The 24,959-nt window shown below is 35.9% G+C and overlaps 3 protein-coding genes across 3 annotated transcripts; 1 reads left to right on the top strand and 2 right to left on the bottom strand.

Moving 5' to 3' along the window:
- Positions 1-8,486: 8,486 nt before the first annotated feature.
- LOC145067322 (uncharacterized) lies at positions 8,487-9,906 on the bottom strand. Its single transcript, XM_079014488.1, has 4 exons — positions 9,572-9,906; positions 9,379-9,437; positions 8,827-9,029; positions 8,487-8,689 (listed from the first exon to the last, which is right to left on the bottom strand). Exons 1-4 carry the CDS (start codon positions 9,778-9,780, stop codon positions 8,606-8,608), a joined length of 555 nt encoding a protein of 184 aa, XP_078870614.1. The 5' UTR covers positions 9,781-9,906; the 3' UTR covers positions 8,487-8,605.
- Positions 9,907-14,833: 4,927 nt separating this feature from the next.
- LOC145067316 (uncharacterized) lies at positions 14,834-17,150 on the bottom strand. The gene is made up of 4 exons (XM_079014484.1): positions 16,749-17,150; positions 16,508-16,590; positions 16,221-16,423; positions 14,834-15,240 (listed from the first exon to the last, which is right to left on the bottom strand). Exons 1-4 carry the CDS (start codon positions 17,012-17,014, stop codon positions 15,115-15,117), a joined length of 678 nt encoding a protein of 225 aa, XP_078870610.1. The 5' UTR covers positions 17,015-17,150; the 3' UTR covers positions 14,834-15,114.
- Positions 17,151-20,007: 2,857 nt separating this feature from the next.
- LOC145082883 (RING-H2 finger protein ATL54-like) lies at positions 20,008-21,218 on the top strand. Its single transcript, XM_079023346.1, has one exon. It carries the CDS (start codon positions 20,009-20,011, stop codon positions 21,026-21,028), a length of 1,020 nt encoding a protein of 339 aa, XP_078879472.1. The 5' UTR covers position 20,008; the 3' UTR covers positions 21,029-21,218.
- Positions 21,219-24,959: the final 3,741 nt, after the last annotated feature.

Here is a 24,959-nt window from a genome sequence, read left to right as displayed (position 1 = left end):
AAAATATAAATCATTACAATAAATTTAATGTATATCAAACTGATAATATCAACTTATATATCTAATATAGCGGTATTTAGCTGATTTTTACTACTATAGATGGTAGTTTATGTATATAAATAACTTTTGTTTTTGGTTTTGGTTTTTAACAATCAACCATATTTATTTCAAAACATCTAGCAAATAAATAGCCAAAAAACAATTTCAAAGTTCAGCAACTTACATAAAGATTTTTAACCTATTCTAACTCATTAAATAATTTAGAATATCGGCGCCAAAAAATCTAGGAAGAATAAATCGCTATTAGGCTGAAAGGAGTCGAAGTGTCAAACAAACTCGCCATGGTCGCTAACTCATTTGGAACACCGCTCCTAGCACTCGCTAGGGGGCTCGCCATGGATCATTTGATGCCACTTTAACGAGATGTGAGAGAGTATTTGTTTGGCTTGTGATTGGATGAAGGGTATTTGACCGGATTACATGTCCATTCCTCGGTTTTTGGCAAATGGGAGGTTTCGAAGCTTTGATTTTTGTTGCTAAAACTTGTGTTTTGTGTAACAGAGAATTGGGGAAGAAGATAAAGAATTTACATATTTGGTCCGCAAAGTTTCTACAACTTGGTATTTTTTGTCCCAAAGTTTATACAACTTAGTATTTTTTGTCCAAAAACATAAACTTTTTATTTAGATTATGTTTTAAATTATAGTAATCTTTTTTATTTAAATATTAAGTGATTGTATTTAAAAAAAATAGAATTTTTGTAATATTAAATGTTTGTGCATTAAAAAAATATTATTTAATTAAATTTGAAAAAGAAAATAAAAAAAATGAAATGCTAGAAGTGTTATCACTCCTTTAGTCTTATGAATGTATACCAGTCTAATCGTCTAACTACTTGCAATAAACATCTATTAATCAAATGAAAACGGAAATTGAATATGAAACTTAATTCAAACCTGAAACTTAATCAAACCTTGAACTGAAAATTGAACCTGAAATCATATCGAACCGGTGTTGTAGGGTTGTTTTGGTCGCCGACGAGGGTAAAGGGCGGAGGTGAACCACAATCCTGCTACAACCTAGATCAATTGTATTTTTCCTATCTGGTTCGCTAACATACTTCCAAGTCCGAGATGGGGAAAGAGGCTAATGGCTCAAGTTTTTATCGTCTCGTTTGATTCGAGTGCCTACTTCATCTCCTCCTTCTATGGCAAACTTCGTCAGTATGCTCTGAGATTTTTGTGGTTCAGTCGATTGGCTTTGAAGGAGGAACATGATGGAAAGACAACCATCATCGGAAGCTAGTGACAGGGGGCAATAGTTGCTAGTGGCTGACGATGGTAAAGTGATTCGGAGGCGATAAATGAAGAAAACGAGAGGTAGGAGAAAATGTGATCGGAGGAATTGGGAGGTGGGGTTATATTAGGTTTAGGATTCTTTTTAACCTTTTTTATATTTAATTTATATATTAATAAAAAACAAATAAATCATTAATACAAAATTATATAAGATGAGGGCAAATTAGTCTTTTTACATCTGACAAGGACCAAACGTCCAACAAAAATATAAAGTAGGGACTGTCCGAGTTAAAACAAAAGTTGTTAGAGACCAAATATGCAGATTACACTAAACCATACGGACCATCCGTGTAATGTACCCAATAATTTCATATATACTTATATGTGCTTTTTTTTTTTTTTGCAGGTGATCAGTGAGTGAGTAGATTGGTTGGACTTTGGGTTTTTTGAAGATGCATTTTGATGTCTACATTTTCTCATGCATGTGTGCAATATTAGACATTTTTTTTTGTTTTGGAAACTTTATTTATTAGTTTGTTTTGAAATGAATGTTGTCTGGTTTTAGTGGCTCATGTTATACGTGTTATAATGCATAATTATAGCCTAATCTTAATATTGTAAATTAGTCGGGTAAAAGGGCTGGAAATTCGTTGATCCGATGGATAAGGGTATGAGCTTAATTATTTAAAACCCTGCGGGTTACAAGTCGATTTTGGATCAACATTTAAAATTTTCTTAATGGGTTTAGATCAATGTCGATCTGCTCCAAACCCGCTCCATTGCTAGGTCTATGATGCTTTATTTTTGGGAGAGTGGGATGATCAAAATATCGCATTTGGTGGTCATTCTTAATTGCTTCTATTTGGCTTCGGGCCTCAAAATAAATCTCTATAAGTCTTACTTGTATGGGACTCGTCTTCCTTTTCATCGTGTGGAGGAGATGGCTAGTAGTATTGGGTGTGCATGTAACGACCCATTTTTCACGTCCAAAAATTTCGTTTTTAAAACATTAATAATTAAAAACATTGTTTGATCAATCCACATCACAACGTAAACCATGTCTAAAAGCCAAATCATACAACCAATCGAAATATTAGAGTATCAATCCCTAGGTAAACTCATAAATGCAGAATCAAGGAGTGTGTGTGATGAGCCGCTACCGCGCCTGCTCCTTCCCCTTGGCTGAAGAGGTACCTGAAACAACAACTAAGAAGCGTAAGCACAAAGCTTAGTGAGTTCCCCCATCGTACCACATACCATACAACACATATCATACATACTGCCAGGCTATTCTGGGGTGCCTAACTACCCGGTACGGCCATTCTGGGGTGCCGACTACCCGTGCGGCCATTCTGGGGTGCCGTCCTACCCGTGTCAAGCCATTCTGGGGTGCTGACTACCCGTGTCAAGCCATTCTTGGGTGCTGACTACCTGTTGGTCCTGACAACCGATCCTCGGGGACTATTTCACCCCCCTGCTGCTACTACTATCACATATAACATATCATATTATCAGACATATCTAGGGTGTCTGAACTACCCTTCGGTCCTAACAACCGAACTCGGGGACTACTCCCCTCCTACTACCTCTAACTCATATAATAGATCATGCTAGCATATAAACATAACATCACATACTGTCAGACGTATCTTGGGTGTCTGACTACCCTCCGGTCCTAACAACCGAACTATACTACTATCACATATAACATATCATGCTAGCATATAACATATCTGGTAGTAGCAAACCTAGATGATATCACAGAGACAATCATCTATCATACGTCTTCTACTGGTGGGCCGACACTGTGGCCTTAGACCCACCGCTACTTGGAAGGTAACTCACCTCAAAGTAGCTGCTGATCTGATCGGGAACTGACTATCTACTACTGCTCCGGAAATCCTCCGGCTGTAATTCCCACAACATACTCAATCAAACACTGCTATCTGTCCTTTGGGTAAAATGACCATTTTACCCCTGATCATGCCCTAAGTCAAAGTCAGGGTCAACTTTCAGTTGACCCGACTCGCGGAGTTGGCTCTCCAACTCGCCGAGTCCCTACCCAAACGATTGACCTGAATCCCGTTTCTACTCGCCGAGTTCTCCTTCTAAACTGATATTCAAGTCCTTCATCCTACTCGCCGAGTTGTATGAACAGCTCGTCGAGTTCATCTTCATCCGTGAAACGACCCATAAACACGACCCAAAAATTTCATTTTTCAACATAACCAAAAACCATAATCTGAGTGTCATATCATAAAACCATACATGATGTATCTCGAAATAAAAATAAAACACTGTGCGGAAAACTGTATCATATCCATATCATAATAAAATCAAGACTAAATCAACTCCCAGGATAAAAGCTGAAGCTGTGGTGTGTGCGATGCCATCATCCCGAACTCTTCCCTCTGCTGGCGGAAGTACCTGAAACCAAAACTGAAACCGTAAGCACGAAGCTTAGTGAGCTCCCCCAAATTACCACATACCAAACAATAACATATCAAGCACATACTGGGGCCTTGCCCCCCCCCCCATCGGACCGAAGTCCGAAGCTGACTGACTGGGACCTTGTCCCCTACATCGGACCGAAGTCCGAAGCTGACTGACTGGGGCCTTGCCCCCTCCATCGTACCGAAGTCCGAAGCTCACATCAGACCGAAGTCCGAAGCTAACTAGGACCTTGTCCCCTACATCGAACCAAAGTCCGAAGCTAACATCGGACCGAAGTCCGAAGCTGACTGATCATAGCATAGACATATCACTGACATGAACACACATAATCCTGTCTGAACCACGAAGGCATCATACATGCTAACTACTGCATCGGATCGAAATCCGAATACTACTGCTAGCTAAACGGGCCGGCATTGTGGCCTTAGACCCGTTCCTACTGAAAGGAAACTCACCTCGTGAACTGGCTGCTGAGTGAATAGCTCTGAGGGCTAACTGCTGCTGCTCCGGTATCTCCCGGCTACAAGTCCATAAACACACTCAATCAAATACTAAACACTGCACTAGGTAAAATGACTCTTTTACCCTTGGTCAAAGTCAACTGTTGGTCAAGGTCAACTCTCAGACAAAGTCAACTCTCGGTCAAAGTCAACCCACAGATGACCTGACTCGCCGAGTTGGGCCGCCAACTCGCCGAGTTCCTATTCTCACTCCTCGCCCCTACTCGCTGCTACTCGTCGAGTATGGCATCGACTCGACGAGTACTCATTCGATCCAAGAACTCAGAAAATCTTCATCCGACTCGCCGAGTCGTATGAACAACTCGACGGGTTGTTCTTGAGCTTAAGAAGATTGCCTTGGACTCGCCGAGTTGTATGAACAACTCGCCGAGTCCCTCCATTACTGAGTCTACCCTCAAACTCGCTGAGTCCACTCCACTACTCACTGGTCCCACTCGACACCGCTCAAAAGGAAGAAATCGGGGACTCGCGACTCGACTCGCCGAGTCGTTCTTCCGACTCGCCGAGTCACAGCCATGCAACTAATCTACACTCGATTCTGCTCGAATCCAAAACATACAAATGATAGATCTGAGTCCAATAAGCTGATTTACCACGTAAAGTTTCCAACTTTACGTGTACAAACACATGAACAAGGGAATAAAGGCTAAAAGATGCATAAAAGGGGTAGATCTAGGGTTAATATGCAAAATAGACCCATAAAGGCAATAAATCTGGGCTCTACAACTCCTATATAAACAGATCTAAAGATATCTCGGCATAATAGGGCTTCCATAACAACATAAGGCTTGAGAAAAGCATCAACTAGATCTAGAAAGGGTTTTTAAGCATAAAAAGGGAAGGGAAACTGAAGAATACCTCAAAGAGCTCTTGCTTTCCCTTGAATCTCTGCTCTACAATCCTTCTCCTTGCTCCTTTCTTCTTCTCCTTCTTCAAGCCTTCACAAATGCACACAAGATCACTAAAAACACTCAAGATCGAATTAGGGTTTTCTCACAGCTTAAGAGGGTGAAGGAGGCGAGATTGGGGGCTATAAGGTGGCTTAAATAGTGGGCAACCCGGGGATTTAGGGTTTCTCCCAGACGGACAGACTCGCCGAGTCCAGAATATGGACTCGCCGAGTCGCCAACTAATCACGTGCTCAAAATCCCGACCCTACTCGGCGAGTCAGGCTATGAACTCGCCGAGTCCCTCTTGCAAAAATTCAAAATAAATACCAAGGAATTATCATACCGGAGACGGGTCATTACAATCCGAAGAACACTTATGTTATGACTCGCCGAGTTGTATGAACAACTCGCCGAGTCTGTTCTTGATTTAAGGAGATTGCCTTGAACTCGCCGAGTCAGGGCATTCACTCGCCGAGTTCCTCCATGGATGAGTTCATCTTCCGAATCACGGAGTCACACCCCGTGACTCACTGCTCACACTCGACACTACGAAAAGGGGACAAACTCGGAGACTCGCGAATCGACTCGCCGAGTCAGATGAACGACTCGCCGAGTCGTTACCATGCAATTACTATATGGTCAATTCTGCTTGAATCCAGCTCATGCCATACATAGATCCGTGATCCTGGGGCTTGATTAACACGTAAAGTTTCCAACTTTACGTGTAAATAGACAACCATGAGGGTTTTAAGGTCCAAAATGCACCAAAAGGGGTAGATCTAGGGCTTTCATGCAATATGGTTCCAAAAAGACAGTAGATCTGAGCTCCTGGAGCTCAACCATGCCTAGATCTAAAGGTCAATCAGCTTATTACAAACCCTCAAACATACACAAGCTTGGAAATGGTTCAAAGAGGACTTTAATGGAGCTATTAAGGGACAATAAGCTTGAAAACAGAGGGGAAACGAGCTATACCTCAGGGGAAACATTGGAATGACACAGAGATGCTTGGCCTCCTTCTCCTCTTCTTGATTCACTCTTCTTTCTCCTCAAAAACCTCAAGAACACCACAAAACACTTCAAACTCACAAGGAAACAAGGCTTGAGAGAGATATAGGGCTCTGAGGGTGAATGGGGGCGAGATTGGGGCGGAATGAGAGTTTAAATAGGGTACAAACCCTTACAACTTAGGGTTTCATCCAGCAGCGGTGACTCGCCGAGTACAGGATATGGACTCGCCGAGTCGCCAACTTAAACATGTCCCGGGTCCCGTCTCTACTCGGCGAGTCGGACCTATGACTCGCCGAGTCCAAGGCTAAAAATGGAAAAATACTCAATTAAGATTTACGTACCAGGAACCAGGTGCTACAGTGCACTCGCTTGTATCCCTTTCTCATATCTTGGGTTATCGGTAGGTGCTAATATGAGCCGTAGTGTAAATGTGAATTTGGTGATTCATAAGTTTCATAAAAGACTAGCAAGTTGGAAGGTGAATTTGCTTTCGGTAGGAGGGAGACTCACGTTAATAAAGTCTATTCTAAATAGTATTGGTATCTACTATATGTTCGTGTTTAAAATGCCAGAACATGTGAATTTTGCACTTGGGTCTTTACGTTCTCGGTATTTTTTGGGGTGGTAGTTAGGTCAACAGAAAGATTCCATGGGTGATGGCTTTTTTATAATGAGGGAGATGCGTTTTGGTTTAAGGTGATTCAAAACATCCATGGAATGCATGATGGTTGAGGGTCGTCTTCTCCAAAACCGAAAGGATGGGTGTGTGGTCAAATCTCGTGAGAGTCTTTGATAAGTTGGACGTTCTCCAAATAATTCTTCATTCTTCATTCATTAGACGTCTTGGAAATGGTAATAATATTCGTTTTCGGAATGATGTTTAGATTGGTAATGAAAAACTCTCTTCTAGTTTTCTTAGACTTTATGCTCTGGAATAGGTCAAAGATTCTCAGGTGATAGATAGTTGGACTGATACGGGTTAGGTTTGGGGTTGGAATCTCCAATTCTAAGATGGAGGGGGCACGAATTCTCAGCTTGTGGTCTTGATTGAGGTAATTTCTCATGTTACGTATGATGATAGGCCGGATAGCTGGGAGTGTGGTATTGATCCAGTGGAAGGCTTTACGGTTAATTATATTAGAAGATTTATTGATCCTAAAATTTTAAAGGAAGGGGTGCACGAGACGAGATGGTGTAAGCTTGTCCTCATTAAACTTAATATTCATCTTTGGAGAACCATCTTGCATAGATTATCTACTCGTAATAATTTGGTGATTAGAGGTATTGATCTCAATTCGATGCTTTGCCCCTTATGTTTTGTTTAAATTGAAGAATATGGGCATGTTTTTGTTGAGTGTGATGTGGGAAAAGAATCTAGAGAAAAGTTCTTAAGTGGCTTGTCCTTCCTTTTCCTTTGTTTACAAATGTCGCGGAGATCATGGAATAGATGAATGATATTTCGATTTCTTTGCTGAAAAGAAATAAGATTGAAGTTATTGTTATCACAACCATATGGGTTATTTGGTCGTAAGAGATATTGAAGTATTCAAGATGTACAACATGAGGAAAAATCATATTTTCAAGAATATAATTATTCATTCTTTTAATTAGTTTACTAGCAAGCAAGAAGCTAGATGAAGAAACAACAAAGTTTTACAAAGAAAATAGAGAGAGTATAATTGAAAGTTGAAACAATTACAAGCAAGCAAATGGGGATGTGCTCCAATAGCACCACCTAACACACCCCACTCATCCAGTGTGTTTTAACCGTAGCTACACCATTGATTTTATGTTGTAGCAATTTCGATAGATGATGTTTTTACCTGCTTAAATATTCGATCATTAAGCCATTTCATAAGGACAATATCATGTCCAAGAACATTAAATAAAAGGACCATATCATGTCATAACAGATAATTATAACTATTTGGTTCTCCTTAAGACAACGATCTTATATAGCTGCAAACTCAAGCAGTTCAACCATAATATTTACAGGCCCAAGATTGATACCACACCACAACATTTAACTTTACCATATCAATATGTTTGTTAATTTGATTTTGGTAACTTCACTAATGTTCTGTGCATTTATTTATTTCATATAATTTGAGCATGACCCTTTGCAATGTGATATATAGCATGTGAAAACTACTCAATTTGATTTTGGCAAACGACGCTCGGTGTATGATCACATTTATTAATTTGTTTCATGTAGGCTCGAACCCAAATCGTTAGAAACCGTTTACTTCTAACATTACATAATAATACATACAGTATTCCTATATTTTATTTGAGTTTTGATGTCAAAGGAATTATTTCCGAAACATTTAACGACTTAAATATCAAAAACTGTATATAATAATAACTAAATAAATATTCATCTATAAAATATAGATAAAAAACTAAAAGTTATGGTCAACTATAATAAGAATCAACTTGCTTCCGAAGGAGTCGCTTGGGTTACTTGTTTTTCTGGTTCGATGATTGGTCCCAACTTATGCTCCGCTTCTTGAACCTGAATTTTTTAATTTTAATAAACTTATTAATATTAATATTATCGTTTTATATAAGCTATAATAATCTGTATTTGGCTATAATTCTTTATTACTAACAATAAAAAATGAATAAAATATGCGTTAGCATGCGGGATACCTCATCGATGAAGTCAACGGCTTTTCGAGCTTTTCCGGCAACTGTTTCCGCAACTTCTTCAATTTTCTCCAAGGTGGTCTTGAGCTTACTACCGTCTGGAAGATCATCGGAGATCTTCTCCACCACCATGTCCACCGCCCCCGCCGCCACTTCTATCACATCTATAATTTCCTCTGCCGTCTCCATCACCACATCAACTTCTTCTGTAAATTCAAATGCATCAATTACTGCTAACATTTTCACCATTCAATGCCAAAAATTAAATGATAACGCAACCAACAATGCATATATGGAATGACTAAACCAGATAGGAGCCATTCTTTTTCGTTAATATAGATCTATAAAACTTTTAGTACAAAATGTTAAATTACATAAATTTGCGATTTCTAGATTTTGCTTCGGTTATGAAGATTTTCTGACGCCAATACTGCATATGTGTAATAAGACGTGTACAATGGATGCATCTTGGTATTATTCAGGCCACATTTTTCAAATAGACCATAAGAAAGGAATCATAAATCATAATATCCGGATCCTGATATATATTTATACCTTTAAATTGTAGCAAGGGTATGACTACTGCCACCACTATTCCAGCAGTCCATTTTCCCCTAGAGAAACGAAGAACATCCAAAACATAAAAATGTTAAATGGTCAAAACTACTAGATAGGTATTGATCTACCAAATCATCTTTAATTTATGTCTTTTTGAATCTTGATAGTTATCAAATTAACAGATGCTTACCAATTAGAACTTGGAGGTGGAGATGGTGGAGGAGGAAGTTCTTGATTGCCACTGATATTGCAAAATGCTCTTCGTGATTGTGATCCATCCATACGAAAACAAGTCATGTCTTTCAGGATTTGTGTGTTTTGAGAAGACCTTGATATTTGTGTAGTGTAAAGGTTTTTAACTATTAAACCACCATACGAAATACACTTTGATCTCGCCATTACAACTTAACTCGCAAAGTAAGGTTTATTTTGAAGGTACAGAGATTGTGTGTTTGATGGTAAGGTTTCTTTTGTAGATCACAACGTTTGAAGTTTGGCAAATATGTTTTTTTTTTTTTTTTTCCTGTGGTCAAATGTTGAAGGTTTCTTATTCTATTGGGTTAACCCACATGTTTATCTAAGTTTGTTTTATCTTAATTAAAGTATCATATTCTTAGGTGTCCTCAACATGTAAAGTCTTTGTCCTCTTATATATTTTTATAATCGGTAGTTATTAATGTGTGAAACTTGTTCAATATAAGTGAATACACTTTTTCCGAAGTAAAACGAAATTGCAATAATAAATAGCAAATTTAAAAAGGAAATTACATGGACTTGGGTGGTTCTGGTTTAAATATAATAAATAGCAAATGATATTTACAAAGATAAGGGTAGAAACCATAATGTATAAACGAAGATAATTGAGCCTCGTGTTTGACACGACTTAAAACAAATTCGTTTTTATGAGTCTGTTTCCTAAATACAACAACCAAAGGAGTTTGTATTACCAAACTTGACCAACCTTACCTTTATACTCAAAATTTTCCAGCTAAGAGATAGTTTTTTTTAGCTAAAAGCTCCCATTTTCAACTAATTTATCGAACACAATCATGATATTACTTAAGAAATCCATATATGCTATCAATGCAATTACTTAACGAAATCAAAATTAGTATCCTCCAATAGTGAAAGATTAACAAAAATTGCTCTTATTATAACGTAAGTCAACGTTTTAAAGATTGACAAGATAATCCCTATTAATGATAACAATTGTTTGTAGTTGTGTTAGTATTTGGGACATACACGCTAATTTCAAGTTATCAAAGAAAAGTCTTTAACTTATCAAATTTTAAGCATCTTTTTTATTGAATTCCTAAAGTGCTGGCGAAGACTTTTTTTAATTTTTTTGTTTTTCTTTCTACGTATTTAGTCACGAAAAGGTTGAGTGTTCAATTTTTTTGAGTCTCCAAAGTTCAATTTTTTTTTTTTTTAATAAATAAAGTTAATCCATGCGTTAAAGTATATGTTTCTCATTTTGATGGCTGTCAAATAAAGTCAATTTTTTCCCAAAAGTCTTAATAATCAATTTCTACATTAAACTGTGTGTTTTAAATTTTTTTAGTTGAACTCATATAAAGACTTATTGTCGATTGTTGCTCTATCGCAAAGAACGAGTCCATAGCCGAATGGTGCATGAGATCTAAAACAATAAATATATATCGTGGTGCATGTTTTCTTAATCCTGTAACTCTACACTTTTATGCATTTACAATTATGGATGGATATACATAGTTTGTGAAATGTGCCAAACAACCTATTCACATCCCACTAGGACGTTGTGTGCATAATTGAAAGTCCCAATCTTTTTGTTTCAACCACATAATTATAGTTTGTGTATGATTTTCTCAATCAGTTCTTTAATAAATCTCAACTCTCAAGCTTTCTAATTTTGTCATATTTTGATAAAAGAAACAACCTTTTTATACTAATGAATTCTATAAGCAACGATTTCGATTTGATTTACTAGATAAACCTTTTCTATTTCTTTGTAAAGGATAGGAAGTTGCTAAGAAGTTCTGATACACAGTATTTTTCTATTATCTTGAATATAATTTCCAATTGGAAATTTTGAAGGAAGTAGCAAAGAAGATTCATGAAAAACAATATTCAAGAAATCAAAAAATGTGAGTATGCAAGCAAGTTGCTTATAGCGTTTCCAATCGATGGATTTACAAATTTATTTTTACTATTTGAAAAAGTCTTTAAATAGTACTTTTAACATTGAAGATGACACTTTTTTTTAAATGCTAGTAAAAACTAATTGATTTTATTGTTGAATGATTTAGAGGCAATGTAAGAATTTGGGTTTGAATAAAAACATGATTTTTGATAAGCTTGTTCAATGATAAAACTTATCATTTTAACGTTATGTATGATTTTATGTTTGAATGAATTTAACATGTTCGATAAAACGTATGAATAAGACATCATATAAACTATCAAATTAAATATATTACTTAAAAATCTATATAAACAGATTAAAATCCAAATTAAACATAAAACTTTGAATATAATTTTTAATTTGCAACATTTGAAAATAATTGGATAACAATTTGATCACACTAATTACCATATATTAATTCATTGGCTTCAAACCACATTCTATTTTATGTATGTTTTGCTCCTTACTATCCCGTTTGTTCCTTAAATTTGGCCAAGCTACAAACTTGGTTTTAAGATAGTCTTAACTGTTTTTCATTTGCCTTAGATCCACTATAAGATCATGTTCTCTTTTTAGCCTTTTGCCTACATTCTTTAATGAGTTGGCTTTTAAGGTGCTACATTCCAGTTCGTTTATCATAAGTCCGTGTAAACTAGAATCAACAAACGTTTTCTCAATATTTTCTTGTTTCGAGCTGATTCTAGGCTTGTTTATGTTTATAACATCCCAAAATCAAGACATAATTTTTTTTGTTTTTAGGTTAATAAATCATTAATACATATCATTCCCATAAGACCAAAGTAAACAAGCTTTAGCTAAACATCTTAAATCAGAGTATTTCACAAAATGCGGAAACATGTGGTGTTTGCTCTGCAATCATCCCGAGCCCTCCCATTTGAACACCAGAGTACCTAAAACATAAACTGAAAACCGTAAGCACATAACTTAGTGAGTTCCCAAAATACCACATAACATACAATCCACAGAATATCATGCGACATACATATAGTTGCCATGGGCTCCCCTCATGGTCTGATATCCAAATGTCATGGGCTCCCTTCCATGGTCTTCCATGCAAGCATCACAGAGACAACTAGCATACCACATAACATGTAATTGGCCGAATTTGGTGCATTCGACTTATGGGTATAATGAGAAGACTCACCTTGATCGACTGATAACAGAATCCTTCACTTACTGCTGCTACAAACCGACTTCACACACTAAGCCAAGCCAAACTGATCTAAATTAATATCCAAGGATAAACCCAAAACATAGGCCCAACAATGGCCCTAATATAACCCGAACCACTAATGGCCTAAACCAATTGGGCCTACAAAGGCCCAAACCCAAGTTAGGTCCATTAAGGCCCAAACCAAACTCCTTGGCCCAAACTAGGATATCCAACTAGATAAATTCGAACATGGCTTAAAACAGAAAGTCCAAACCCAAAATCAAGTCTAAAGCAAAAAGCCCAAAGAGTCCACCGATGACCCGAACGCTCGACGTTCCCGAGATGAACGCACGACATTCTCGACCAATGTCCAAAAATTGCACCAAAGACTTAATACCTTAAGTCCAACATCCAAATGCTCAAAATAGCTTCATATTATTGACTTAACCCATAAAGTTGTCAACTTGGCACATTTGCATGGTCCAAAAGGACTCAATCATGATTTTAAGCATTCTAACTCCATAAAGAGGCCAAGATGCAAGCATTTACCTTAAGACCTTAGTCCAAACTTCTAGATCTGCTTCAAAAGGACTTCTTAATTCATAAAGTTCTTGACTTTATGACTTAACAAGACTTAATGGGACCTAAATCAAAACCTTAAGTTCCAAACTTTACGAAAAGACCACCAAAACATGCATGAAAGGTTTATACTCATCAAGATCCAAACTTTAACACTTTATAACCCCAACAAGGACCAAATATGACGCTTAAAGGCTCTGGAGTAACTTCTACTCACAAGAACCACCACAAAGGGACCAAAACCAACTAGCTAGATCTACATGAAAGATTTGTCAAGGTTGAGACTTTATACCTCCAGAAGTTAGATCTAGGTGAGCAAAGCCTGGATCAAAAAGCTCCAAGTCAAGCATTGAATCTTCAAGAAGTTTATTATTTCTTTTCAAGCACCAAAACACACAAAAATCACCATGAAGCTCAAGAAATACACAAATAGAGGGCTAGGGTTTCGTTCTTAGGGTTAAAGAGGATGGAGGCTGAAGGAAATGAAGGTTGGAGGTGAGTTGAGGTCTTTAAATAGGGTCCAAGACCCTAAATTAGGGTTTTAATCTGGCCTGACGAACACAATGCATTCCCTTGGGGAGCGCAGGGCGTTCCCAAATGGTCCCGCATCCAAAATCTCGTGTACGTCATGTGTACCTCCCTTGTACGCCATGCGTACCCGGTTTGGTCCAAACCCTTCTAAATACAAATGATCATAACTTTTGCATCCCTTATCCGTTTTCGACGTTCTTTATATCCACGAAAAGGTAACGAGAAGCCTTACACTTCTATAAACTTTATTTAGTTTGAAAATCAGCCGAAATTAAATCCAAAATTCATAAAAGACCCAAACCAATGCCTTTACCAGTACCATTAGGCTCCAAAACACAAATTGAATATCCGGATCATCCAAATATATCATCCACCTCCAAATGAACACAAACTCAATTCTTCAAGGGTTTTAAGTCTACTAATACTCACTCCTTAATCATCACCCCACAATAAGAAACGATTTGAAACATGACGTTACAATGTCATACCTAAAAGAAATAGCGAGTTCAATAAATAACCATCCACATCCAAAATTACATAACAAAAGTTCAAAATTTGGAAAACAATTCACAAGTGATAGAAATTACATAGCAACATAGCAAATCCAAATAACAATTTGGACAACAATTCACAAGCTTAAAAACTACATTTTGTTGCGTTATAAAAGTTTTAATACTAAAGCATTAATGGGACTATGCTAATACTTATGTTGCATATAACATTCAAAATTTTGAATGTATTTCAAAGAGCCCTTACGAGAAATTTTACAAAAACAGTTAAATTTAGCCACATGTATACCTTTCTAACTCAAAAAAATAAATAAAAATAAAAATAAAAAATAAAAAAATCTTTTGGAGATGGATTAGCGACTAATTTTATACAATGACAAATATTCATGGCTATTCTCCATTGCTAATCTGTTATATACATATTTAAAAATCCGAAATTGTTACTGTAAAAGATCCTTTGCGAAAACCGATGGTCAAAATTTCGTCGATAAAATGAAATAAAAGAACAAAAAGACCAAGACATAGACATTATGGAGATAATCTTTTTTGGTATATATGCTAATACAAAATTACAAGTAAATGAGTGTGAAAATGGACTAATAATTTTCCTTCGGTTGTCATGTGAGAATTTTTGTTTGAAACAAAATGAATTGTTCTATTATTTCGTAAGATATGTAAGAATGGTTTTTAAACAATCTAAAAAACGTAAATGCCCTTATGATGTGAAATATATGTTCATTTCATGTTCTATTCAGCCGTACCAAACATTGTATTTTATTTTATTTGTTATCATTTTCTTTTTGCGACGTGATTTCATGGTCCTCTTTGTCTTGCGGAATCTCCTTCTCCTCCTTTGAATTTTCCTGGTGAATCAACGATTCCAATTTATCTTCAGCTTCTTCCACCTGCTCCATTTCCATTTTTAAAATTCAAAATTAAATAAATAAATAGTAAAAACAAGTGATCTTATTTCATATTTAAAATGAAAACTTTTCAAAAGACAAAGGGTTGTTTGACACCTAGTTTTTTTGACATTGTAACTTTTAACTTGTAAAAAAATCTCGAAAAAAAAAAGTTTTGTTTAAAAGTATGAGTTTTTAATTTTAGGTTAAACAAAAATCTTCAAATTAAAAAACTACTTCAATTAGTGTTTAATAAAAAGAAGTCTTTTATATTTTTGCAAATTCACTTAATTATCCATTTTTTAAATTATCTTTATATTTTATATTTTACAAAGATATCATTCATGTAATTTTATATGTTTTAAAAGCTTATAATTATTTTACAAAAAAATCCGCATATAACAGAGGAATTTGTTTCATAGATTATTTTTAATTTGAAAAATGTTATTAAAAACAACAACATATCATCCTCCCATAAAAATTATCTAAAGGGTGATTTGATAATAATAATAATAATAATAATAATAATAATAATAATAATAATAATAATAATAATAATAATAACAACCTTTTATTTTTAACATTGTTCATCATAATTTCAAATTTAAAAATCATGTATGCTGTATGCAACAAATTTCTCATAAAAACCATATAAATATTTTTTTTTAAACCACGGTGATTATTTTTTGAAATTTTGTGTCATAAAATTACAATCAAAGATGCCAACGCACCATTAGCACATGTACTTGAAATATGCAAAATTAATTATTCATTAAATATTTAAACTTTATTATATTTGTTGGAACAATGTAGAAGTTCCACACGTTATTAACCACCTTAAACAGAATCGTGCAAAAATTCTCCCGACGACGAAGACTATAAGATAGGGAATTAAAGTCGTAATTAAAAAAAATGAAATTAATTTTATCGGAAAATAAGAAATAAATTATGAATAGAAAACGATGGAAAGGGGATAAATTAACCTTATTGATAATATCATCTGCTACATGAGCAGTCTTGGCGACTCCTTCAGCTATCTCGTCTGCAAATTCCAAAGCTTTTCTGAGTTTGTTACCTTCTGGAAGATTATCGGTGATGCCATCAATGAATTTATCGAGTTTTACAGCAACACTTTCTACAGTTTTTACAACTTGTTCTGTTCTTTCTAGCTTCTGATCAACTTGATCTGCGTATGCATGGCTTTTTGTAATCCATAATTAATTGTGTTTTAAACTCAAAATATTTACATATCATTTTGTTAATTTCTTACTTTTATATAGAAGCCAGGAACCCCATTTATGGGTGAAAAAGGGTAAGATGAATGTCAACACCAACCCCACAACCCAGTTTCTCCTGAAAAGTAAATTAATAAAGTGTGAAGGACAAAAAAGATTTCTCTAGAAACCCTATTTGGTTGAAGAAATAGAAAGAAATGAAATATAATACATCACAAAAAAAAAAAAAAAGTTTTCAACTTTTTTTAGTTAGAAAAAGGATTATAAAAATCGTACAAAGAACCAGAAGGGGATCCAGAAGGAAGAGGAGGTTCTGGTGGCGGATTAGCGTTGCTTTGTCTTACAAACGTCGCCGTTTGCAGATTTATAGACATGCTCAAGTACTGCAAGCTTCTGCAACTTCTGCCATGCAAACTCCATGCAGATTTCTTGTTCTTCAGGAAATATGTTTTTGGAATCGGATTTAAGAAAACAGATTGGTTGATGGGCTTGGAAGAGGACTTAGGAATTGCCCCACTGAATCTTGAGATAGTCGAAGACATTTCTTGGCGTTTTATTTTTTTCTTGAAAATTAAAACAATGGATGAGTGTGTGTATATGTATATATATGTGTGTTTATTTGTATGTGTATGTTTGAAGATTAAAGAATGGAAGATTGTTAATGGAGTGGTTAGAATTGGTGGTTACGTAGATATGTATATTAAGTATGCAAACGAAGAGTTTGACTTTGATGGAGGAGAGACTTTTTATTTGTCGTAAGGTCCAAGTCAAACCTTCACAATGTGTTTTGTTAAGATGATTATGTGCCTTGCTGCTGCCCATGTTAACACAACTTTATTGTTTTATTTACTACTATTAGTTATTTAATTTCTTAATAATTAATTTCCCACTATTGTTTTTAAAAGAAATATTTAGATGATTATGTCTCAAATGGTGAAATTTCTTCTATCAAACCCTATGCTTCCGGGGTGATTTAGTGTGTGTTTGTGAGGGTAATAAAAAAACGAATTGAAAACAATTATTTGATGTTTAGGGTGTCTGCGTATGGTTTTTGAATTTCGTTATTGCTTGTTGTGCCTTCAAGTTGAAAAAAAAAAACTAGTTTTAAATGCTTGGATAAACTAATTTTGTTTCAGTTAGTTATTATTTGTGACTTGTGAGTCATAAAACTTGATAATATAAAGAGTTATTATTACAATTAACAATACCCAATTTGTTTTGTGGACAGTGTTATTTTTTAATTGTACTCAATGAACCTATAAACAATTCTTTTGGTTATCATTATATGTTCAGAAGAGATTTTAACCAGGTAACTATAAACAATTATCTTGATGACAACACCACCAATCATATAGTGTTGAGGTGGTGGAGGGATTCCACACTCCACTTGAATATAAGCTTACTTTTTCGCAAAACATGTTTAGTGGTTGCTGTACTTTCTTCATTTCAAAGAGGTTTAAATAAATAAAGGGGGGCAAAAGGGACATTTGCACAGGGCCCGACTTCTTTAGGGGCCCAAAAAAACAAATATAAGATACACTTCGAGATTTTGAGAATAAACTGTTAAGACTTAAGAGTATTCTAACCCAATAAAAATCTAAAAAAAGAACCCGATAAAATCTATAAAAAAATTAGTAATCGAAATCTAAAAATCAAAACTTTACAAATCATAATCAGCATTTAAACTCATCGGATTCAGAAAATCCACAAATTTTAGATTATCTAAAGTTTTAAAAAAATCACAAATAATAGAGAAAACAAATCTAAAATGTAAAAACTAAAAACCCTAACCATGGTACTTTAGTTCTTGTCGTCGCCTTAAAGATGGCTCCGGTCAATGCCGTAAACCTTCTCCCCTGTAGCCCCAGTGTGTCGCTCTGATCGAATACGCATCTCTCCCATCTCAGATTCGGAGATCTCGCTGCCTGGAGCTCTTACTGTATGTGCATTACTCTCCCTCTCTCTAACATATCTCATTTTCCTCTTACCTCTCTATTTGAATGTCTTTTTATTATTTGTCATTGATATATGAAAAACTCTTGTCGCCTATTCAATGCTATGTCATAGTAGAGTAGAAAGCTAAAAGCGTATAAGGTAAAAAGCTAAAAGCTTTTTCTTTTGTCAGTTTTGCTTTTCAGGTTCTATTAGTATATTGGAATTAAAAGGTTTTTTTTTGGATTCCTTTTTTCCTTTTAAACAACAATAGATTAACAATAAGCCGACATTGACTTGACTATGTGTTCCTTTTGAATTATGGATCATTTGTTAATTTTAAGATTGTCAATTTTGTTTTAGTTTTACTAGAGGATGAATGTACTTTAAACATTTGTTATTTCAATTGCGAAAGACGAATTGTTTGAAAATGCTAACATGGATAAAATAGAATAGTTGTAAAATATGATTTTGTTTTCCATTTCTAATAACATCATACTAAATAAAAATATAAATTAGCTTTTGAAAAATAATATGTATTCGCTTCCTTTTATCTCAGTCTCTTTAGGTTTAATGGTTATGTTCCGCCTTTGGTGACAATGAATCATTCATTCATTACATGTTAAGGCCCAAGATTTTATTAAAACCTCCAGGGGTCGGTGTTGAAGATTCAAATGCCCAGGACGAACTGGAAAAAAAAAAAGGGCCTTTTTTTTTTTCCAGTTCGTCCTGGGCATTTGAATCTTCAACACCGACCCCTGGAGGTTTTAATAAAATTCTCCAAACTTAGGCATCCTCCTCACTTCCTTCCACTCTTGCTCACATAATACTCAACAAGACAACAAGGAGAAATCTGATTTTTCTATAGTTTCATTTCTCTTATATGGCTTTAAGTTGAGCTCTTTAACCTTGGATTATTTACAAACCAAACCTTGAACACACCTATCTCACAAGTTGGCACTTTACTTCCTAATTAATATCCAAAATACACCACGCTCTTTGAGATTCTAACAACTTGATATGAATATTGTAATTCTTTTAAATTATACTAATGTACTTTACCATGATATACTCCCGATTAACCTATTATTCCGCTTTTAGCCCTCCACCATTCAATACGGAGTGTCACATTGAAACACTTAAAAGACTATATTGCCCTTCCACCAATAACTTTTGAGGGGTAGCTATTTGTGTAGAAGGATACAAAATACAAAATACATATTGATCTATGATCATAAAAAATTTAGTAAAATAAATATTGATGATCGGTTATCAAAAAAAAAAATATTTTGTTATTTAGACCAGTCTAATTTTTCGTTCTTTTCTTGTGTCTATTAATTTCGTTTTAAGAGTTGGCTCACTTCATGATTATTTTAGAAAAAGAAAAAAAGAAAAACATACACAGTATCGTATGATGAATATTATTACGTATGGAATTAATTTTTTATGGCAAATTGGGAAGACTTTCTCATAATACTAAAATAACTTACATATCATGAATTTAAATCTCAAAATTAGACTTTTTACACATGCAATGAAGTTATGATAATAACACACCACCTGCAACAACACACACCACCTACAATAACACAAACTATAATTATATGATTAATCCTCCTCACCAATTTACCCACCTAAAATTCTTCCAATTTTATCCTTCCCTCCCCCCCTCCACTTTCACCCACCACCACCACCACCGCCATCACCTTCTCCTCTCAATGGCAATTGACCACCGGAAACTGCTATCGGAACAAGATTCCAACCAAACGTCAACCTGTTCTGATTGTGGTCCAACATGCCCTTACAAATGCAGCTACCCAGAAATCTTTTGGCCACCGCAACCACCACCACTACCTCCACACACCACCACAACTACCACCCACATATCACCTTACGTTATCATCATAGTAGCCCTGCTTGGCAGCGCTTTTCTCTTTATCAGCTACTACCTTATCATGGTAAGATGCTGCACACGTTTCCGGCAGTTCCCCACCACACAAGTCTACAGTGAAGCAGAAGATTTTTCCGATGAAGATCATGTAGGGTTTCAAGTTGATCATCCCATCTGGTATATCACCACCGTCGGCCTTCAACCATCTGTGATCAATTCGATCACTGTAATAAAGTTTAATAGAGGCGATAACATGATTGATGGAACTGATTGTTCGGTTTGTTTGAGTGAGTTTGAAGATGATGAGATTTTACGATTATTGCCGAAATGTAACCATGCGTTTCATATCCCTTGTATTGATACCTGGTTAAGATCGCACACAAATTGCCCACTTTGTCGTGCTGGCGTTTTGTCCAACACTTTGAGTGTGGGTTTGAGTCCGAATGATCGGAGTTTTTCCCATGGGACCGGATCAAATCGAAATACCCAGATCGAGAATTTAGAGAACCATGGTGATTTGGATGGGAATCATGTCTCGGAGAGTGAAGTTTGTGATGATATTGAAGATTCAAAAACAGAGTATGAGTCTGTAATGACGGCAAGAAGGTCAATTTCCATGGATTCCGTTGTGGTGGCAGAGATTGTTGTTGGGGGAATTGAAGGGGATTTCGGCGATTCACGGCGATTTTCAAGACGTTGCTCGGTGGAGGAGATTGAAGAACATGAAGAGTGATTGGTATTCGGTGAAGGGGATTACATATTTTTGAATCCAATAACTGCAAGTACATATGATTTTTCTTTTCCTTTTAGGAAATACTTGGGTTTCTAAATTCTAAATGGCCATAATATGGCCACCGAAAAACTAGAGTATGCAATAATAAACAATTGAACAAATTACATGAATGGTCCTTTATATTTTCATTTTTCCCTAAAATAGTCCCTATGAAGGTTTTTTTCCTTCAAATGGTACCTACGGACGTTATGTTGCACACGAATAGTCCCCGAGTTGGATGTCCGTCCATTCCAACATTAACCTGCTCCATGAGATTTGCACATAAAGGTATTTATGTCATTTTACCATGATTTGCACATAAGGGTATTTATGACATTTTACCTTAAAAGACCTTTTCTAAACATATTATTAACGCGCCTACGTCTCCCTCAATTCAATGGAATGCTTCTACTGTTACAGAAAGAAAATTGCAAATAACTCAATGACTCATTGATTGTCTAGCAAATAATTCAATACATATTCGCCTCATGATGTCACCGTCTCCCCTCCCTCTTTCTTTCTCCATGAACTATTTTACTTCTTCAGCCCCCACTCGCCAACAACTCCATGCTTCTTCATTACAACTACCTGTACACGTCCGATGGACAAAAGATGAGTTGCACCAACATCCCAGACCTAAAATAATTCGCTACCGTCTAAGCCAATTATGTCGGGAAGGTCAACCCCATCTTGCCCGCCAACTGTTCGACGAAATTCCCATTCCAACAACCATGGTTTGGAACGCAATCACCATTGGCTTCATCTGTAATAACATGCCTCATGAAGCTATACTCCTCTACTCCCAAATGAAATCTAACTCTTTTCCATTTTATTCCTATACATACTCTTCAATCCTCAAAGCCTGCGGCCAAACTCGAAGTCTTCAGATATGTAAATGTAACACCCCAAGTTCAGAAGCAAGAGTTCAGGGGTGTAAAGTGTTATTAGAAGGATGGACTCGACGAGTTGGAGCTATGACTCGTCGAGTCGGAGCGTGTGAAGAGCACGTGATAAGAGCTATAACTCGTCGAGTCGGAGCGTGTGAAGAGCACGTGATAAGTGGCCTGAATCGCCGAGTCGGCGGCTGGACTCGACGAGTCAGTGCTGGAAGAGGAAAACCTTAATCTTAGGGTTTGCACCCTATTTAAAGGACTTAATGTCCTCCCCTCAGCCCCCTTACTACCCTTTGAGATCCAAAAACCCTAAAAGCGTAAGTGAGAGTCCTTGGAAGCAATTTGGAGCTTAGATAAGTGATTTTGTGAAGAGATCTTGAAGATCAAGGAGCTTGGATCAAGGAGATTTGTGGAGATTTGGCTTATTCTTTTGTGGGAGGTCATTTTGGAGGTAATGAATCGTTATCCTTGGCCTTCTCCTTTATAGATCCATCTTTGATGGAGTTTTAGGGTTTATTTGGAGATAATATGATGAGATCTTGGTGCATGAGTTAGATCTGGAGCTGAAACTCCAGATCCGAGTTCTATTTGGATCAAATATGCAGAAAGCCCTTCTCATTGCTATGCAAAAGCCATTCCCCATGAGTTAAGTTCCTTTTTAGCTTGGTTTTTGGAATTATGGGACATGAAGCACGTAAAGGTAGCAACTTTATGTTGCTAATGCACTCTAGGGACCTAGATCTATTGTTTAGAGCAAATGAGTAGCTCTGTATCTTTCGATTATGGGAATACCCGTATCAACTCGGCGAGTCTGGGAGATGACTCGGTGAGTTGGACTAGGGCTTCAGGCATTGAGTCGCGTAGTGACTCGGCGAGTCGCATGGGTGAACTCGGTGGGTCATATGATGATGAGCTTGGACTCGACGAGTAGAAGAATAAATTGGAGAGTCTGATGAAGATTTTTGTGGACTCGGCGAGTCATGACGCAAATCTTCCCAACCTCTTCTGGTTAGACTCAGAGCAGTGAGTTGAGCGGTGATTCAGTGAGTTGGTCAGGATAGGACTCGGAGATTGTTAAACTCGACGAGTCATGGGGTGACTTGGCGAGTCGAGTCATGATGTGAGAGTTTCTGAGTTTTAGAAATCAGCGAGTTATTGGGTTGACTTGGCGAGTGGAGTCAACCAGGAAGGTTGAATTTGTGTGAGTTGGAGGCTATGCTTCGGGTTTGTGCTTTCGTGATTCGGTTCGGCAGTTGCAAGGTGAGTTATGTTGGATTAGTGTCTAAGTCCATAACTATTTTGGTATGTACTTGACCCGATGGTGCATGGTCCTTTTGGGTTGCCTTCACCAAAGCAACTTGATAGGATGAATTATGGAGAGAAAGGATTAAATATGATTTATTAATATATTATGAGAATAATATATTAAAGAAGAAATCATATTGTTTAATTAATATTAGTCAATAATTAATTGGTAATTAGTTTTGTGACTAAAAGAGATTAATTAAACTTAAGGGACTGGAATTGTAATTATAAGATAATTGCAATTGGGCCATGGATTGAATTATATTAAGGAGTGGACGAATTCTATGGGAAACCCATAAGGAAATTGTCCAAGGCCTTAAGGAAAGGGGTCCATGGGTTGCTTAGGGCTTAAGCATCCAAATTAGGGTTTCCTTGTTAGATAACCCTAATAGCCTAACTATATATACATCCCTTATGACCCAAAAACATGGCTAAGCATCCTTCTAGGGTTTCACACGTTTTAGGGCAGCCTCCTTCCTCTCTCCTCTTCATCCTCTTGCTCTTGGTGTTTGTGAACCATTAGAGGAGTGACATTTGTGACTCTAAGCTTTCTAAAGTCAATACAAGGAGGAATTAGGATTGTTATTGCTATATAACAATCAAGGTATGATCTAAACCCTAATTATATGTTATATTGATTATCATATGCTAGATCTAGGGTTTATAGTCTTGGATAACTTGCATGTACAATAGAGAAACCTAGATCCAAGCATTAGGGTTTGTATGAGCACAAAGGATGTTCTTATGACCAAAACCCATCAGTGGTATCAGAGCCTAGATTGGTTTCTATTGTATTGATGCTTTGTATGTTGAAAAAAATTCGGTTTTGTGTTTCTGGGGGCTGAACTCGCCGAGTTCATGCCTGACTCGACGAGTCGGCTGGTCAGAGTGAGGGAAAACCGGGATTTCTTGCTGTTTTTGCTTGAGGATACTTGCCTTATCATATTAGATCAATATAAATCTGATTTTTTGATATATATATATATGAGTATATTCTTGATCTAATTGAAGATATTTATCAATTAATAAAATATTTGTTTCCTTATGTGATAATTGATTAATTATTTTGATTAAATTGATAAATTGTTTTGCAAGAAATCATTAAATAAATCAAATATGGATAATTATGTGATTAATTGTTAATTTAGATTATTTGTTATTTGATCCTTGTGTTATGAAAAGTTTCACATTTTCCCCTTTAGGTTTTATAGTTTAAATTTGACCTCAAAAGTTTTGTTGTTTTGAAATTTAAATAGTTGAAACCCTATTGTTTTGAAATAGGTTTCAAAACTTGCCCTCAAGTTTTGGAATTTAAATTTTGATTAATAGTTTAATTTTGATGTATATTTAAATTCTAAACCCAATGTTTTTTAAATGTTTCAAAACTTGCCCTCAAGTTTTGGAATTTAAAAGTTGATTAAAAGTTTAATTAGGAATGTTAAATTCTAAAACCCTAAGATTGTTTTGAAAAAGTTCAAATCACACCCTTATGGTTTTATTAATTAATTAAGGTGTATAATTAAAAGAGGTTTAATAAATCCATAAAAGTTTTGGTTTACAATTTAATTGAATTAAAGGTATAATTATTAAATTTGACCACCTAGTATTTTAAAAAGTGTAAAATATACCCTATACTATATATAACATTAAAAAGTCTAACATTATATATATGTATGAGTAAAAGTCAGTCTTAC

The sequence above is a fragment of the Lactuca serriola genome, chromosome 1 (genome assembly GCF_051521515.1).
Source record: "Lactuca serriola cultivar US96UC23 chromosome 1, Lser_US96UC23_V15, whole genome shotgun sequence".
Classification (NCBI taxonomy): Eukaryota; Viridiplantae; Streptophyta; class Magnoliopsida; order Asterales; family Asteraceae; genus Lactuca; species Lactuca serriola.
The sequence above is the reverse complement of the archived record's forward strand: the minus strand, read 5'-3'. Positions and strand labels throughout refer to the sequence as shown.

Bases quoted from the DNA above. Each gene is read 5' to 3' on its own strand.
- LOC145067316 (XM_079014484.1), bottom strand. From the start codon at position 17,014: ATGTCTTCGACTATCTCAAGATTCAGTGGGGCAATTCCTAAGTCCTCT. The intron at 16,591-16,748 runs GTACGATTTTTA...TTTACTTTTCAG, and splicing joins GGATCCCCTTCTGGTTCTTT to GAGAAACTGGGTTGTGGGGT. The intron at 16,424-16,507 runs GTAAGAAATTAA...ATGCATACGCAG, and splicing joins TTCCTGGCTTCTATATAAAA to ATCAAGTTGATCAGAAGCTA.
- LOC145082883 (XM_079023346.1), top strand. From the start codon at position 20,009: ATGATTAATCCTCCTCACCAATTTACCCACCTAAAATTCTTCCAATTT.
- LOC145067322 (XM_079014488.1), bottom strand. From the start codon at position 9,780: ATGGCGAGATCAAAGTGTATTTCGTATGGTGGTTTAATAGTTAAAAAC. The intron at 9,438-9,571 runs GTAAGCATCTGT...TCGTTTCTCTAG, and splicing joins CCACCTCCAAGTTCTAATTG to GGGAAAATGGACTGCTGGAA. The intron at 8,690-8,826 runs GTATCCCGCATG...TAAAAAATTCAG, and splicing joins CCGTTGACTTCATCGATGAG to GTTCAAGAAGCGGAGCATAA.